General features: G+C 35.3%; 1 protein-coding gene across 1 annotated transcript in view; it reads right to left on the reverse strand.

Moving 5' to 3' along the window:
- NELL2 (neural EGFL like 2) overlaps positions 1-14819 on the reverse strand; it is a 329161-nt gene that overhangs the window by 222112 nt on the left and 92230 nt on the right. Inside the window, exons 6-9 of the mRNA XM_036251838.1 lie at positions 14137-14209; positions 13896-13978; positions 12866-12994; positions 11364-11466 (exon numbers count right to left, since the gene is read on the reverse strand). Coding sequence (XP_036107731.1) covers positions 11364-11466; positions 12866-12994; positions 13896-13978; positions 14137-14209 — 388 coding nt within the window. The remainder of the gene's footprint in view (positions 1-11363; positions 11467-12865; positions 12995-13895; positions 13979-14136; positions 14210-14819) is intronic.

Below are 14819 nucleotides of genomic sequence, written 5' to 3' on the forward strand. Positions count from 1 at the left end.
CCCAAATCTAACAATAATGACTTGGACAAAAAAAAAAGTTCATGCTTCATGCCTTCTTAAAAATAATACTACAATAAACTCTGAGGACCTGAAAGTAGTCAAACAGGCTTGAATAGTTGAATAAAAACTGAGAGACTATCTGCACACACTTAGTTTTAGCACCCTGAGGTACATTTGTGCAGGCTCACTTACTCCTAGATCACCGTCTTTCAAATAACTCTGGGAATCAAGTGGCTGGAGCACAGTTCTAAGGGCATGGATGATGGTGGAATTTTTACACAGGAGAAAAGGGAATTCAAGCTAGTGAAAAATGCACTGTTTTACAGTTTTCTAATATTGGGTTGCTTTAGTTAATCATCTTATTTTTACAAGATTTACAATAAAAGAAACAGACTTCAATGTATGTGGGACATGAATAGTTACAAGTTGGTTGAGAACAGTTTAACTTAATGTTGAGACAGCACAACTCATCTCAGTAGAGCTACCTGGCGTGAACTAAAATGACGCATCTTATGAAAAGGTAGGAAACTACTAAAAGCCTGGGAAATCAGACTGATGTGAATTAATCCATCCAGAGTATTTAGAAATAGACCTTATCAAATGAAAATGCAAAGAAAATTTATATATATAAATTTATATATATATATAAATTTATAAATTTTTATATATATATATATATATAAATTTATATATATATATATGACCAAGGAAGAATTTCCCATGATCACTGACTTTCAATCATTCCACTTAATAATCCAGGTAAGTCTAGACTTTTCCAGTAAATAATTTTAAGTTTTAATTTTGTGTGTCTTTCCTGTTCTTTCTTTACCAAAATAAAATTAAAATCCAACCAGAAATCATTAGCTTTTAAAGCTTCTTTTCCTGACCTATCAGAATCGACAGTTCTTATCCCACATACGCGGAACGCACAAAATCAGGAAGAGTTGTGCTTCCTGTAACAGACAGAGATACTTCATTTTAGTAAATTAATACTAAATAATTTACATTTTATTTTTCTCTCCCTTCTTACTGCTTATAGAAATAAGCGTTATAAAATTGTATTTCCATATCTTTTGAACATATGATTATTGCTGTCTCTGGATCATACATTTTTTACTTCCTCATTTAAACTGATTTTCTATTTCCACTACTGAAATGTTACACATCACATAGGCAGTACATGAGAAACACTGCGTGTATTCGAAGTGTGGTGCTACCACCTTACTGGCTGGGTGATCTCAGAAAAGTGAAGTAACATCCTTAAGTCATTATAATCAGCAAGAGAAACTATTCATGTTGAATTCTCATCCTCTGAAAATACTTAATAAATGTCAGCTTAGAAAATAACCCTAAAGCATGTATTCTGGAACCTTACTGCATACTTGAGAAACAAGAGAGAAAAATAAGGCTCTATGGAGAACCCGAGCAATCAGGAAAACACCCCCACTAGCTAAATATTTGCTAGTTAAAATGTATTCCTGTACCAGCAGTTTTGGCAACATCCAGGAGCTAGTTAGAAATGCAAACTCTCTGGGCCCCAACCCAGAACCCCTGAATCATAATTGTCATTTTAACAAGATCCCCAGATAATTCATCATCCAATTAAAATCTGAGAATCACTGAGCTAAGTGATATGCTCCTATACAGGTGCCTAGTAGGTCTCAGCAAAACTACCAAAGTGTGTGTCATGGATCATAGGACCCTAGACAACAGTTAAAATCATAAATGACATACCTGTATATTATTAGACATATACATACAAAACAAGTGTTTGTGGGACTTTTAGAGATGTAATTTTTATAGAAACCAAACAGAGCATACACCAGGAAGCAAAGATCTCAACAGACTGAGAAAAATGCTTCTAAGAATGGCAGTTTGCAGTTCTTTTCTGCATTTGGAATTAAGTAAGGAAGATTATTTTAAGGGAAAAAGCAAGGCAGGGACTGGATTACAGAATAGTTAACAAGATTATGTGCTCTATTGGGGGTGGCTTATTTCAAAGGTGTATTAACCTAGATACATAGAAACAATGGACAGGGCTTGCTTAAGGCAAAGATAAACCTTTTACTAAAGATGTTATAGGCCTGGGATGTGACTACCCACCATGACCTACCCAGTTAGGAATTTATGATCAGATCGCCCTGTGACATTACTGTCTATAGAACCCCTTTTTCATTCACAGCATACAGAACGGTGGTACCATAAGATTATAATGGAGCTAAAAAATTCCTATTGCCCAGTGATGTCATAACTATCCTAACGAACATATTACACACCATTGCATTCCGATTGCTTGCCGTATTCAGTATAGTACAGTAACATGTTGTACAGCCTTGTAGACGAGGAGCTGTAGAAGCTTAAAGTTCCTGAGTTAGATGGAGCTTCATTCTTACCACCACCAACTCCAGAAACAATTTTTAAAAACAATTTTATGTGATCTCATATGTAATTTTTACAGTTAAGTAGTCCTCAATTTGGGGCCAGCTTCTACATAAAAAGAAATGTGCCTGAATTTTACTCTATCACAACCAACTTTAGACAAAAAAAAAAAGAATTCCTTCTGATCCTTCCTCACACTGAACTTCCATATCATTGTGTTTTCTTCAATTTTCAATCTATGCTAATTTTATATAATCTATAAACATGTACCAGAGAGCACAGGCCACATACAGTAGTCAAGGCTTCCAGTGGGGAGTCCAGTGCAGCTGGGTTGCTGTTTGGTACTTTTTGTTGGGGATGGTAGGCGTCGTGACTTTATTCTCTCTCCAGTGGGCACTATGATGTCCATTTACTGTTATTACGTAGTTGGTCTTCCCGAGTTACTACTTTCCCATAATTGCCAAAATCAACTTATAAGATGCTTTAAACTGCATGTATTTTATATTCCCTAGTCTGATTTCAAATGTAATTTTGTATGATATCCATTGAGAAGAAAATAAGCTCATTTTTAAAACAATTACCTAACCACACTGAAGATAAGAAATTGCATTTTCTGCCTAAGATGAGTGTTTTTCATCTGTCTTAAATTGAGTCTCATATGAATGATATCTAGATTATCACTCTTTTGCTTTGGTATAAATCTCAAATTCTGTCACTTGTTTCTAAGCCTTACACTGCTGAGGAAGACAAGCCTCCTGATCATGTAAAGAGTCCCATTTTTAGTCTCCTAGAACAATGCTAGACAGTTCCATTTGATTATTATTAGGGACAGATTTGCATAAAGCGTTCTTGTGAAAAGTTTTAGGCCACTTAAGCAATGTCATTTAATGAGCAGAGAAATCCTTTTGAGAAAATGTAATGGGGCATGAAAAATAATAAAACCCATAAAATACATTAATTCAATGATTGTTCTTAATAAAAAAAAAAGAAAGGAAAAATTGCAATTCAGAGTGAAGAGCTAGAGGCTGAGTGCTCTATTATTTTAGAATAAAAGATGATTAAGTAGGCACAGCCTATTTAATGCCTCAGAACCAGAGGGCAGCCCTGTTATGTCTTCTGGAAAACCACTTTCATTTCAGAAAAACATAAATTCAATATATTCTTGTGCCATCTATGGAATTTACTGAAGATGCAGAACAGCAACTGAGTGTAACAATCATTTCATATGCGCTCACTAGACAATCCTGTTTGTAGTAACACAAGAAAGTTCAGGCTTCCATAGATGATCTCTCATTAGAGGATCTCCCATGAATTGATATTAACATGTCCTTTGTAAAGTCCTAGTGAAACGAAGAGATAAGTGGTGTTTCCAGGTTTCCCTCAGTGCTGCTCCTTTTCCAGGAATAACGCTGAGGACCAGCCTTTTGTAGAGTAATTTGGAAAGAGCTTACTCGGTGATTCCACCTTTAGCAATTTACCTGATGGATGAAGCAGTATAAAAGTGCACCAAGATTATGAATTAATGGCATCCTGAAATTGTTTTTCATATGAAAAATAACAACAAATTGGAAACAACCAAAATGTCCTTTGAGAGGGGAGAAATAGTATTATAATAAACTACATATCAGAATAATATGCAGCAATTTTTAACAGTTAGTTCATATGGAAACATCTCTAAGATAAAAGCCCAGGAAAATGTATGACATCATAGACTATTTATAAAATGCCTATGCATGCATATGTGAGTGGATGCATTAAAAATCATCTGGAGTGGAAGGAACAGAAGTTTGGGAGAGGGAGAAAAAGGGAGATTCTTATGTTTTATTATTTCTTTTCGGATAGCTTGAATGTTTACCATATGCATGCCTTATGTTTAGGAAAAGGTTAAAATGCTGTAATAAGATTAGGAACAAAAATGACAGCATCAAGCAACTTATACCACTCAGGACTGTGGAGTACAGGACACAGTGGCTAAATCATTGTGACATTGTCATCACTCTGTGATTCTGTCCCGCCTTTTCCTGGCATCCCAGCTCTGCTACCAGCTGCCTAATTAACAGGTTTATATTTTTTCAAAGATCATTAAAATGTATCATGTGGTGTCTCATACAGTCATTAATCTGAAGACCATATTGTTCATTATTCTTGCTTATTAATATATTGCCTGTCCAATATTTTTCCACTGATTTGACATTTATCAGTTTTTATAGTGTGTAAAAGATAGCAGTATACCAAGTGTTTTTTTGTAGAATTTATTTTAAAATACCAGCACAAAATTAATGATAGTGTTTAGCAAGCTACAGGATTATCCTGATGAAATCTTTAATAAAACATAGCTATTTGTTTTTAGTTTGAGTATTCTCTATCATACATTCAATTATCTTAACTATGTAATGCACAAGTTGACTATTTTCTTGCCCGTTTTTTTCACACAGACTTATAGTAAAAAAGTGTTCTTAAATCTATGATTTACCCAATATTATTTTAAATACTAATTTAGGGTTATTTTGGTGAGGAAAGATTGAATATAGACCAAGACCATATACCTGATTAACAGTTACATCATTAGATCTCAGGTTATTCAGTTTTTTACTATGACATATTATTTTTCAAAAACTGCAGACTTGCAGGAAACATAATGTAGCTGATATGTAAAATGACACACCTTCCTTTTGATTGCTATTTCTACCTTTTTCATTATTGCATATGTCCCCTCGGTCTGCATTGGCATTCTGGTCAGGTAGCCAGAGTCTCTGTACTGCCAACTAATTTGGAATTGTGTTCTTGCACAAGAACTTCAGTGCACACTGCATATTCCTTATGCTTCCAGCATCACCATAGAGACAGCTAAGTGATGTTGCTCCAGAATTATCTCCTTTTTAAATGTATCCTATATGAATTATATAAACTATTTTTCCTTATTTAAGGAACGAAGAGATTCTTGGTTAATTCTATCCCACTGATTTTTGTTCCTCATCTTGATATTCACATGTTCAAAAGTCTCTGTATCAGTTTAATTATATTGTCATATGTTTTTTAAAAAAATTCCCAAGTTACTTCAGTGGCAGTCATTTAATCTCTGTTCCTACTGTGCTTATATTTTAAGTGACAGGGCTAAAACCATTCACATTATTATTATTTTTTTTTTTATCCTCACCCAAGGACATTTTTGCATTCATCTTCAGATAGAGCGAGAGAGAGGGAGAAAGAGAAAGAGAAAGAGAAAGAGAGAAACATCAATGTAAGAGAGACACATCGACTGGCTGCCACCAACACGACCCCAACCGGGACCGGGAACAAACTGCAACTGAGGTACATGCCCTTAGCGGGAACTGAACCCAGGTCTCTCTGGACCATGAGCCGACGCTCTAACCGCTGAGCCAAAACCTGCTAGGGTAAACCATCCACATTATTTTCATAATGTGAAAATAAAAGAATCAAACTTTCCAAACTACCACATCCTGTCAAAACCAAGAAAAATGCCCTTAAGAAAAGTGTAAATTAAAAAATTTTTAAATAAATTCTCACTTTTTATTAGTTAAAATTAATGAAAGTGACCCATGAATATATGAAAAAGTGCTCAACTTCACTAGTCATGTAGGAAATGAAAATTTAAACTATAACACAATATCATGTACCAACATCATTTATCATAATGCTTAAATTAAAAAGACCAAAAATGCTAAGTATGAATGAGTATGTAGAACAACTAGAATGTTTATATATTGTTGGTGGGGGGGTAAACTGGTATAACCACTTTAGAACTCTGTGGCAAGACAATTTTCCAAAGGGAAAAACAGATTTACCATAGAATACAACAGTTTTACCTTATGACCAAACAATTCTAAGCTATATACCCAGGCATACAGAACACTGAAAACCATGTACAGAATATTTACAGAACTATTTAAATAGCCAAAAACCAGAAAGCACCCAACAGCCCTTCAACAATAAATCAGCTTATGGTACCTTAATACCAACAGAATATATACAACAACAAGTATGAATGATTGACATTAACAGGCAAGGATGAATTTCACAAACATGATTTTGGGTGAAAGAAGCCAAACACAAAAGAATAGATGCTACATTGGTTCTTAGTGTCAACCTTAGTCACAACCTATTCAAAATACTGAGAAAGAGAATGGCCTAGAGGAGAGTAGTACCATATATCAGAACATAACTAGGGGGGAAGGGGAATTACCTTGCATTACATGCTAATTGTTTGATCTTAGAAAAGTCAATTAACCTCCCTGGATATATTTATCCTCTGTAATGAAGATAAGGAAACCTTCCTTCCCAAAGCAAATGGCTGTTCTCAAGATCTCTGAGATCCTGTGATCTTTAAGATCAATGATCCAATGAGATAGCTTCACTACTTTGTATTTTCACTAATGATAACAATAACGGTTCTTTTAATAAAACAACCTTAGGCAACATTTTTCTAATCACTTTACATGTATTACTCACTCAGTCCTCACATCAACCCTATAAAATAGATATAATTGTTCTCTCCGTTGTACAGACATGAAAACTAAGACTCTTGAAAGGTTAAGCAAAGTTATCAAAGATACACAGCTAATAAGTGGTAAAGCCAGAATTCAAACCAAGAAAAATCTAACTCTATAACCCACATGCTTAACTAGTCAATATGCAAAGATATCATAGTAACGCCATTATATCTAAGCTGACAGAGCTTTTAAAATTAAATTTAATACAATCTTACATCTAATCAGAACATAGAATATTAAAATGAGATCTACATTATGTTTTAAAACACTTATTTTGTTCAATCAAAAGAATGATTATTTTAATTTGTTCATATAAATCTGGCCTCTGAGAAAATAACAATTAGAATAACCATTGCTACTAGGCAAGCACCAGCCACTTTGGATAGTCACCCTCACATTTCCTGCATCCAATGCCTCTCTAGAAATAGAGGTATAATCTGCCTTCCTTGTTGTTTTCAAATAAAATTAACAAATAAACAACATATCCTCTTCTATAAAAGACATTGTAGCATTAGTTCAGATTTACTTCAGATTCCCTATTTGCACAAATCACCTTTTTTTATGAAACAGCTCTGTGTTCAAACTTGAGTCTACAATCCACTGAAGAAAAAATAAATACACTGAATACGTTTTTTTGCTAATTATCACGACTTTCTATTTCTGAGAACTTTAGTCAATTATTTTTTGTTAATTCTTTGTGTCATTTTTTTTGTTGTTGCTTTTTTCTTTGGCCTGGGCTACAGTTGTATATAGTTTAACTATTTTGACGTCATCCTATTACAGAGTTAAACTCAGCCAAAATATTTACACTTTACATTTTCTAGAGCTTTCTTTAATTTGTGTCCTTCAGTCTTGCTGTTGACTAGTTGAGAGCCTATAGCTGGGATAAGCATGTGGGGATGTTGGCTGAAAGGGAAGAATATTGAGAGACAAAAGCAAACTCTGATTACTTTGCAATTCAACCTAAACCAAGCCAGAACTCCAAATGGCTTTGTATGGTAAATTTAGTTACCAGTCGATAAAAGTGGATCACTCATATTAATTGTAGCAAGATGGTTTTAAAGAAGGAAGTAGGTTCTCAAAGCACAGCACCTTCAAAAGGAACTTCTCTGGGACATCTAATTGTGTATTCTTGGATCAGTCACGTAATCCCTTTTATTAGGGAAATTGAGGCAATCCCTACTTACAGTTGTAAAGATCATATGAGGAACAAAGTATGTGACTTCTAACCTATGGAAATGATATGACTTCAGTATAGTGATTGTTATTACCTTAATGACTTGGCATTGACATTCCTGCCTTTGGAGTGTATCCTGTCTCTGTTTAACTCCACCGCAGTAGCTCAACAGTACGGACAGGAAAGGTTAGGCCCCTTCCCCCAGCCCTTTGCTTCTGTAGATTCAAATAAAGAAAAGTGACAGGCTTGGTTCTCTCTGACTACTTTCCCTGAATACAACCATCTTAGTATTCATCAGTATTTATATTTGGATAAAGGGCTGGAGCTGAAGTTACAGAGGGAAAATACAAAGCAGACTGCAGAACAGGGCTGCCCAGAGTTGCACAGACTACTCTGACGAAGCAAGCCTGCAAGCGTTCGATAAAGAACACCAGAAAACGACAGCCACATGCACTTGCTTTGCTGGTTCAATCTTGACAGAATACTGTCCGGCAGTTAGGGTATGTGATTTACCTTCCAAGGGCTTTAGAAACAGTGAATGACTAATCTTTTTAAACTGTTCTCATTAAAGAATGTGTTTTGTTCATTTTATGTCAACAAGGCTATTGAGCAAAGGAGTTTCAATGATAGGATGAGTGCAGGGTATAAAAAGAAAGACTTATGTTTTTGTTTTAAGAAGTAAAAATCATAGACCTTATATTCAATTGAAATTAAGTTCTCATAAATCATAACAATGATAATACTAGAAAAATTAACATAGGAAAATAAGATCATTTCCCTCTCATATGTAACAATGAGATACACACACATAAAACTATTGGCTTCTTTCACTTTTGGAATATATGAAAATCTGAACAAGTTAAACAAGTCAATTAATGATTACTAAGTTTATTTTAAATGCTTTTTATCTTTTATAAAATGAGTTTTTGCAAAACTTTTAAGAAGCACATTTCTCAAATTATTTTTAGTGACTGATTTTAAAATTGTACATGTGGATATGAATTTCTTAAAAATCTCTAAGAATACTTACCATATAAACTAAATGCTTATTTCCCTTAGGAAAAAAACTCTACAAAAATATCTTGCTAGCTCTTGTAAAATGATGAATTTTTCAGAACTTGAAGTTCAAATACTTGAAATACCAACAAACATAGGCACAAATCTACTATACTCCATGACACTAATGTCACTGAACATGACCAGAAAGACGAAGTCACATTGTCCTTACTATGTATAACCATATAAAATGAAAGATTCTAATTATTTTGGCCTTTCTTCAGTGATGTTGTGGTCTCCTCACTGATCACTTACATGCAGCTTTCACTATATTATACACGAGGCAAATACAATCAATTTTCAATCATTAACACCAAAGTCTGCCAGAAACACTTTGCATTAATGAATCTCAAAATATTTTACCATTTCAGTGAGTCTAACTGCATGTTGCTGGGATGGTTTGAAGTATAGTCTGATTTCATAGGCAGCTTACTGTTGGTAACAGAGGCAAATGGTAAAATCAGAAATGAAATTCAGACTTCTGACAATGCATCTATCATGACGATCCATTATCCCAATCAGCCTGTCTCTAACAAAATCGACATCACTTAATGGAAATAGAGCATACTCACAGGCAACAATACAGAAGTGTTGGTGGAAAAAGAATAGAAGAAGATAAAGCAAAAAATATGATTCCTGCTACTATCATGTTATGAATACAAAGTCCTATAGAGGACCCTTCTTCCTCCTACCTCCAACTCTCTACAAAAAAACAACAACAACAAAAGAAAAACTACAGAACATCACCACAAACTTTTAGTTATTAAGATATGTTCAAGAAAAAACTCAGATTACTCCTCACCAAGGAAATTAGCTAGTGACATGTGTAAGAACAATGATGTTGAATCCTTCCTGGTTCAGCTGAATCTACTTGACTAGGCTAATACACTTTCATGAAAAGGGCTGGCTTCCATGTAAAGACTAATAGAATTAAATATAAATGAGCTCCTAAGAAAATTAAATCAATGAACTACAGAACAACTTCCTGATTCTCCTCTGACAGTTGTCACTCTCACAGCAGTGGTCCATTGCACACTGTGTAGGTAAGACTAAGGTATGACAATGGCAATGGTGACATACCCAAGTAAACGCACTGGCCTCTGCAAAGGCAGCCACTCATTCTCTCTCCTCCATCTTCCCTCTCCCTTCCCTGCTCCCATCTCTCTCTGTCTTTGTGTCTATATATGTGATTATACCGCACCTACTAAGCCACATATGTTCTACAAACACACTGTAAACAACATACTTTTCACATTTGTTGCTATTCCTTTGAATAATAATAGTTAAATTTAAAATGCTCTCTTAAACAAGGATTTAAAAGCAGTCTTTTAAAGTATAAGTAACATAGATGCAATGTTTTCTGTTACTGAATGAATGATATAGAATCCACTTCAGAAGAGCTACACATTCAAAAAATATTTCCTGACATCAGAAGTGAGCTGCATGGCTGCTAAGCAGCAGGACCGTTTCCTTGCTTAGGGGTATGAGCCTCCTTTTATGAATAAAGGGCCATGGCCTTGTCCATCTGGACAATCCCATAATAATGTGGACTTCTGTGATTTGGGTTACTGAAGCTGGCATATCATCTGTTGTTGAATGGCACTTGTATCATGGATCTTCTTAGTTACCATGAAAGTAGACCATTCTTGACCTACTTGGAAGGTATTTATATCAAGTAGTGTAATGACAGAAATATCTTCCACTAAGTTTCTTACACATCTGCATTATAGTCATTATGCAGAATAGACTTCCTCAAGAAAACATGTTTCTGCTCAAATCAAGTAGAGCCTTTTATTTATTTATTTATTCATTTATTTTATCCTTACCCAAGGACATTTTTTTCAATACTTTGTTCAGATAGAGTAGGAGGGAGAGAGAGAGAGAGAGAGAAACATCGACGTGAAAGGGGCACATCGAGTGGTTGCCACCCACACGACCCAACCAGGGCCAGGGACAAACTGCAGCCGAGGTACGTGCCCTTAGTGGGAACCAAACCCGGGTCTCTCTGGACCGCAGGCCGACGCTCCAACCGCTGAGCCAAACCAGTCAGGGCAAGTAGAGCCTTTTAAATGAAAATAACGGTCCACCATAATAGAAAATGCCTTCTTCCTATTTTCCATCATTTCTAGAACTTATTGAGTTTGGCCAGATTAAAACAATGATGGGTGAATATTTGTTAATACAGAACTTTATTTTTGCCAGAGAAAGTATTAATCATAAATCATAAAAGTTATGCTCACATCTGCATTCTTTACAGCACTTGCCATCCACGTATGCAAGAGCCGACCTGAGTGGGCAGTCAGGACTCGGGCAGATCAGAGTTTCACACTGGATAGTTCCATTCTGAGGAGAAAACAATATTTAGGGAATTTCCAAGTTGTAGTTTGGTAGTACGCAAGTATTTTTAAATATGTTTCTTAAATGTCAAACTCTGCCCATAAAATTTCATAAATACCACTATTCTCTTTGGTTATTTTACAGTAAAACCCACAACTATGCAAACTGGGTTATAGCACAGTTGGTGACTGGCTCCCATCTTCTGTCCAGCAAATGATGGTGACTGAGCCAGAGCTCCCCCTGTGCAGGGCGGTGGATGAGGACATGGGGGGAGGGAGAGGCAGACGCTGACCGGGAAACAGCAGTTTAAGGGTAAGCCCGGGACACTCATTTTTCCCCAGGTTACTCACAAAAGGAGCATCCAGGAGAACAACTGCTGGCATCCTGAAAACGGAGTCTCAGGACTCAGAATCTTCCCATGGGTATTACAATGGGCAGACTCCCACCATAAGGTGGTGCTGACAATCACCACAAGAGGCACCAAACCGCAGGCAGAAGGCAAGGAATCTGATTGCTGGAGGTCATCCAGAAAGCCCGAGTTGCTAACTGTTTCTCTAGTCATTTATCTGACCTCACTATACCACATCCCATGTTGTACTCAGTCCAATTTTCCACCCCCACTTAACAAATTGGGAAGGTTTTCCTCTATTTGTCAAGTGCTATAACTTTAGTAGGAGCATAATATGTCCCTGAATAGAACTCACATAATACACATACTTTTTTTCATGCCTGATATTCTGTTGAACTTGATAAACTTGGAGAAATTATTTTTTAAAGACTAATTCACGTAGACCTCTGATTTTCTTCCAGCTAACCAGTTTTAACAGATGAATTCGTGTGGAATTTAAAAGTTCAAACCAAACCAGTTGTGAACTTTTCTTTGAAACTGAACATATATATTTGTAATAATAATGCACTAAATACTCTACTTTATTAGAGAGCAATTAGAGCATTCCACTATATTAGCAAACTTTTAAAGATTATCTTAATGAAACTCCATCATTTGTATATATGGACCAATCTGGTCACAATATTTCATGCTGCATTCAATTTAGTTTTATTAAAATACATTAATGAACACATGAGGGAAAAATTCCTGGAAATGTTAAGGATCACAGGATAGAATCCTCTTACTAACCAATTTATATTGCTAACATCGTGTGTGTACCAATCAATTTAAATTTTACAGCATTACCAGGCCATAATCATCTTCATAGGCTAGAAAGTGTCTTTAATAATGCAGCACACAGTTCTTTAGATTTGACCAGGTTTTGCTGGCACTTTAGTGCTGTGCCTTTCTTGAGGAAAAGTGTCTTAAAATTTTCATGATTACATTATTTTAATACATTTTTAAAGAGTGGGGGCATCTGAGTTCCTTTAGTCTGAAATCCAGTGAAAGCCATACCAAGCATGTGCAGTTCTTACAGCCGTCTGTCCAGGACTCAAACTCTCGGTAGGTGGTTCCCTTCATGGTGCAAGTCCTTTCACAATAGCACTGATCCAATCTATTCATTCTCTGTTCAGCTCGAGACAACTGTGGCACAAAAGAGGAGGTTCATATTATTCACCATTCCAGATGCAAAATATTCCCGTAGTGATCTGAATTTTTTAGTGTCGAGCAGTAATGATGGCTATGCCCACCAACTATTTGTTAATAATATATTTAAGCCTTTAAATTAAAACAAAAGTTTTCCCCCTCTTATTTTTGTATATTTGCTCTTGCCTTTGGGAGGGAAATAGCATAATTTATAAGGCATAAATGAAGGCTAAATCAAAATAGCATCACCCACAATACAGAGAACCACTTCCCATTTTTAAAAATGTTTCATTTCATAACTGTGTCAACTCAAGAGAAATCATAAATTTTAGAATTTATATTGTGCCAGAAACAAATCATCCACATACAACACAACTTTCAAGTTATTAGTAAGTGCCATGCAAAATCACAACAGTCTGATGAAATCACAGGTAAACTTGAGACATGCTTAAGACAGTCAGTTATCCTACAGATGCAACATACTGGTAGGAAGCATTGGTGGACTATTTCCTTGACATAATCCTAGTGTCCACATTCTTTACAATATCCCCTCATCTCTTTCCTTATAAAGAAAAACTCAATAAAATGAACACTACATTAAACAATAAATCCTGTTGTAATAAACAGTGTAGAAAACAGGTAATCTGACTCATTCCTGATTTACTGAATCATTTGTTACACAGATGGCCAGGGTTTGAATATTTATAAGCTCTTTCTTTAAGCAGGAATTTAGATTTAGATTTAACCCCAGCAAAGAGTGGAGTATAAGAAAAGTCTCAAAGGTGAACATCTGTGGTTATAAAAAGAACTATAAGGACCCCAAAAGAGTTTTGTTTTTTTTTCTTTCATTTTTTCTTTTTTTTAGCTCCTCCATACTGTATTTCTAAGTAGCTTTTACCTTGGCTGATGTTTTGGCCAAAATGTCCTGCAGCTCCATGATTTTCTGCACAAGTCCATGGAAGTCATTGCAAGTTGGACAGGCTGAAATTGCAAACACTACTTTGGTCAAGTTGTATTTATAAGGTGTTCAATCTGGTTAAGTCTATGCTGACGACTCATATATGGGAACTCCAATTTCAAACTGACATCCTGGGCAATATTAAGCAAGAAGCACACAGTGCAAAAACTAATGGACTTACTGCGATTAAGATCTGGACACTGAGCAATAAATCCTTGGGGCATGACAAGTAATTGAACATCTTGCATTATACCCTGTGTGTGAAAAATTAAATAAAAATATGTCACTTTCATCTACCCAAATTATGTTCAACAGTCAAGTCCATGAAGGAAAACATTACAGGATCAAAAAATCAAAACCCTTGAGTAAAATCTTTTTTAATACTTTGCTTTGACTTCAAACCAAAGGGAAAGAAATATATGATTACCCATGGATTCTCATATTGATAATATTTTTAAAGCCTTAAGATCAATTGTCAAGATATAATTAAGAGGCAATAGTCATGTTATCTTGAGAAGTTAATTTAAGTTGCCACTGAGGTAAGGCTTGAAAATGACCTTTAAAAAATCAACCTGAAAATCACTTCTGGTTTCAGCAACAGTAAAATTAATACCAATGTTAAATTAACTGCAATCATCAAAAGAAAAGAACAGAAAAACTGAATTATAAAAGCAATGCTCATTTGAGCATTTCTCATTTTTCACTGCAATCTTACAACTAATTTATCAACTCAAAAAGGACAATAGATGAATTAAACAGCTATGCAAGACTCAGTGACGAGTCCTTAAGAGTACAGAAAGGTTAACATGAAATTTTTTTAAATGCCAGCTGGAAATAACACAATTTACACAGAAGTCCCTGTTA

This window comes from Molossus molossus, unplaced genomic scaffold, assembly GCF_014108415.1.
Source record: "Molossus molossus isolate mMolMol1 unplaced genomic scaffold, mMolMol1.p scaffold_m16_p_10, whole genome shotgun sequence".
Taxonomy (NCBI): Eukaryota; Metazoa; Chordata; class Mammalia; order Chiroptera; family Molossidae; genus Molossus; species Molossus molossus.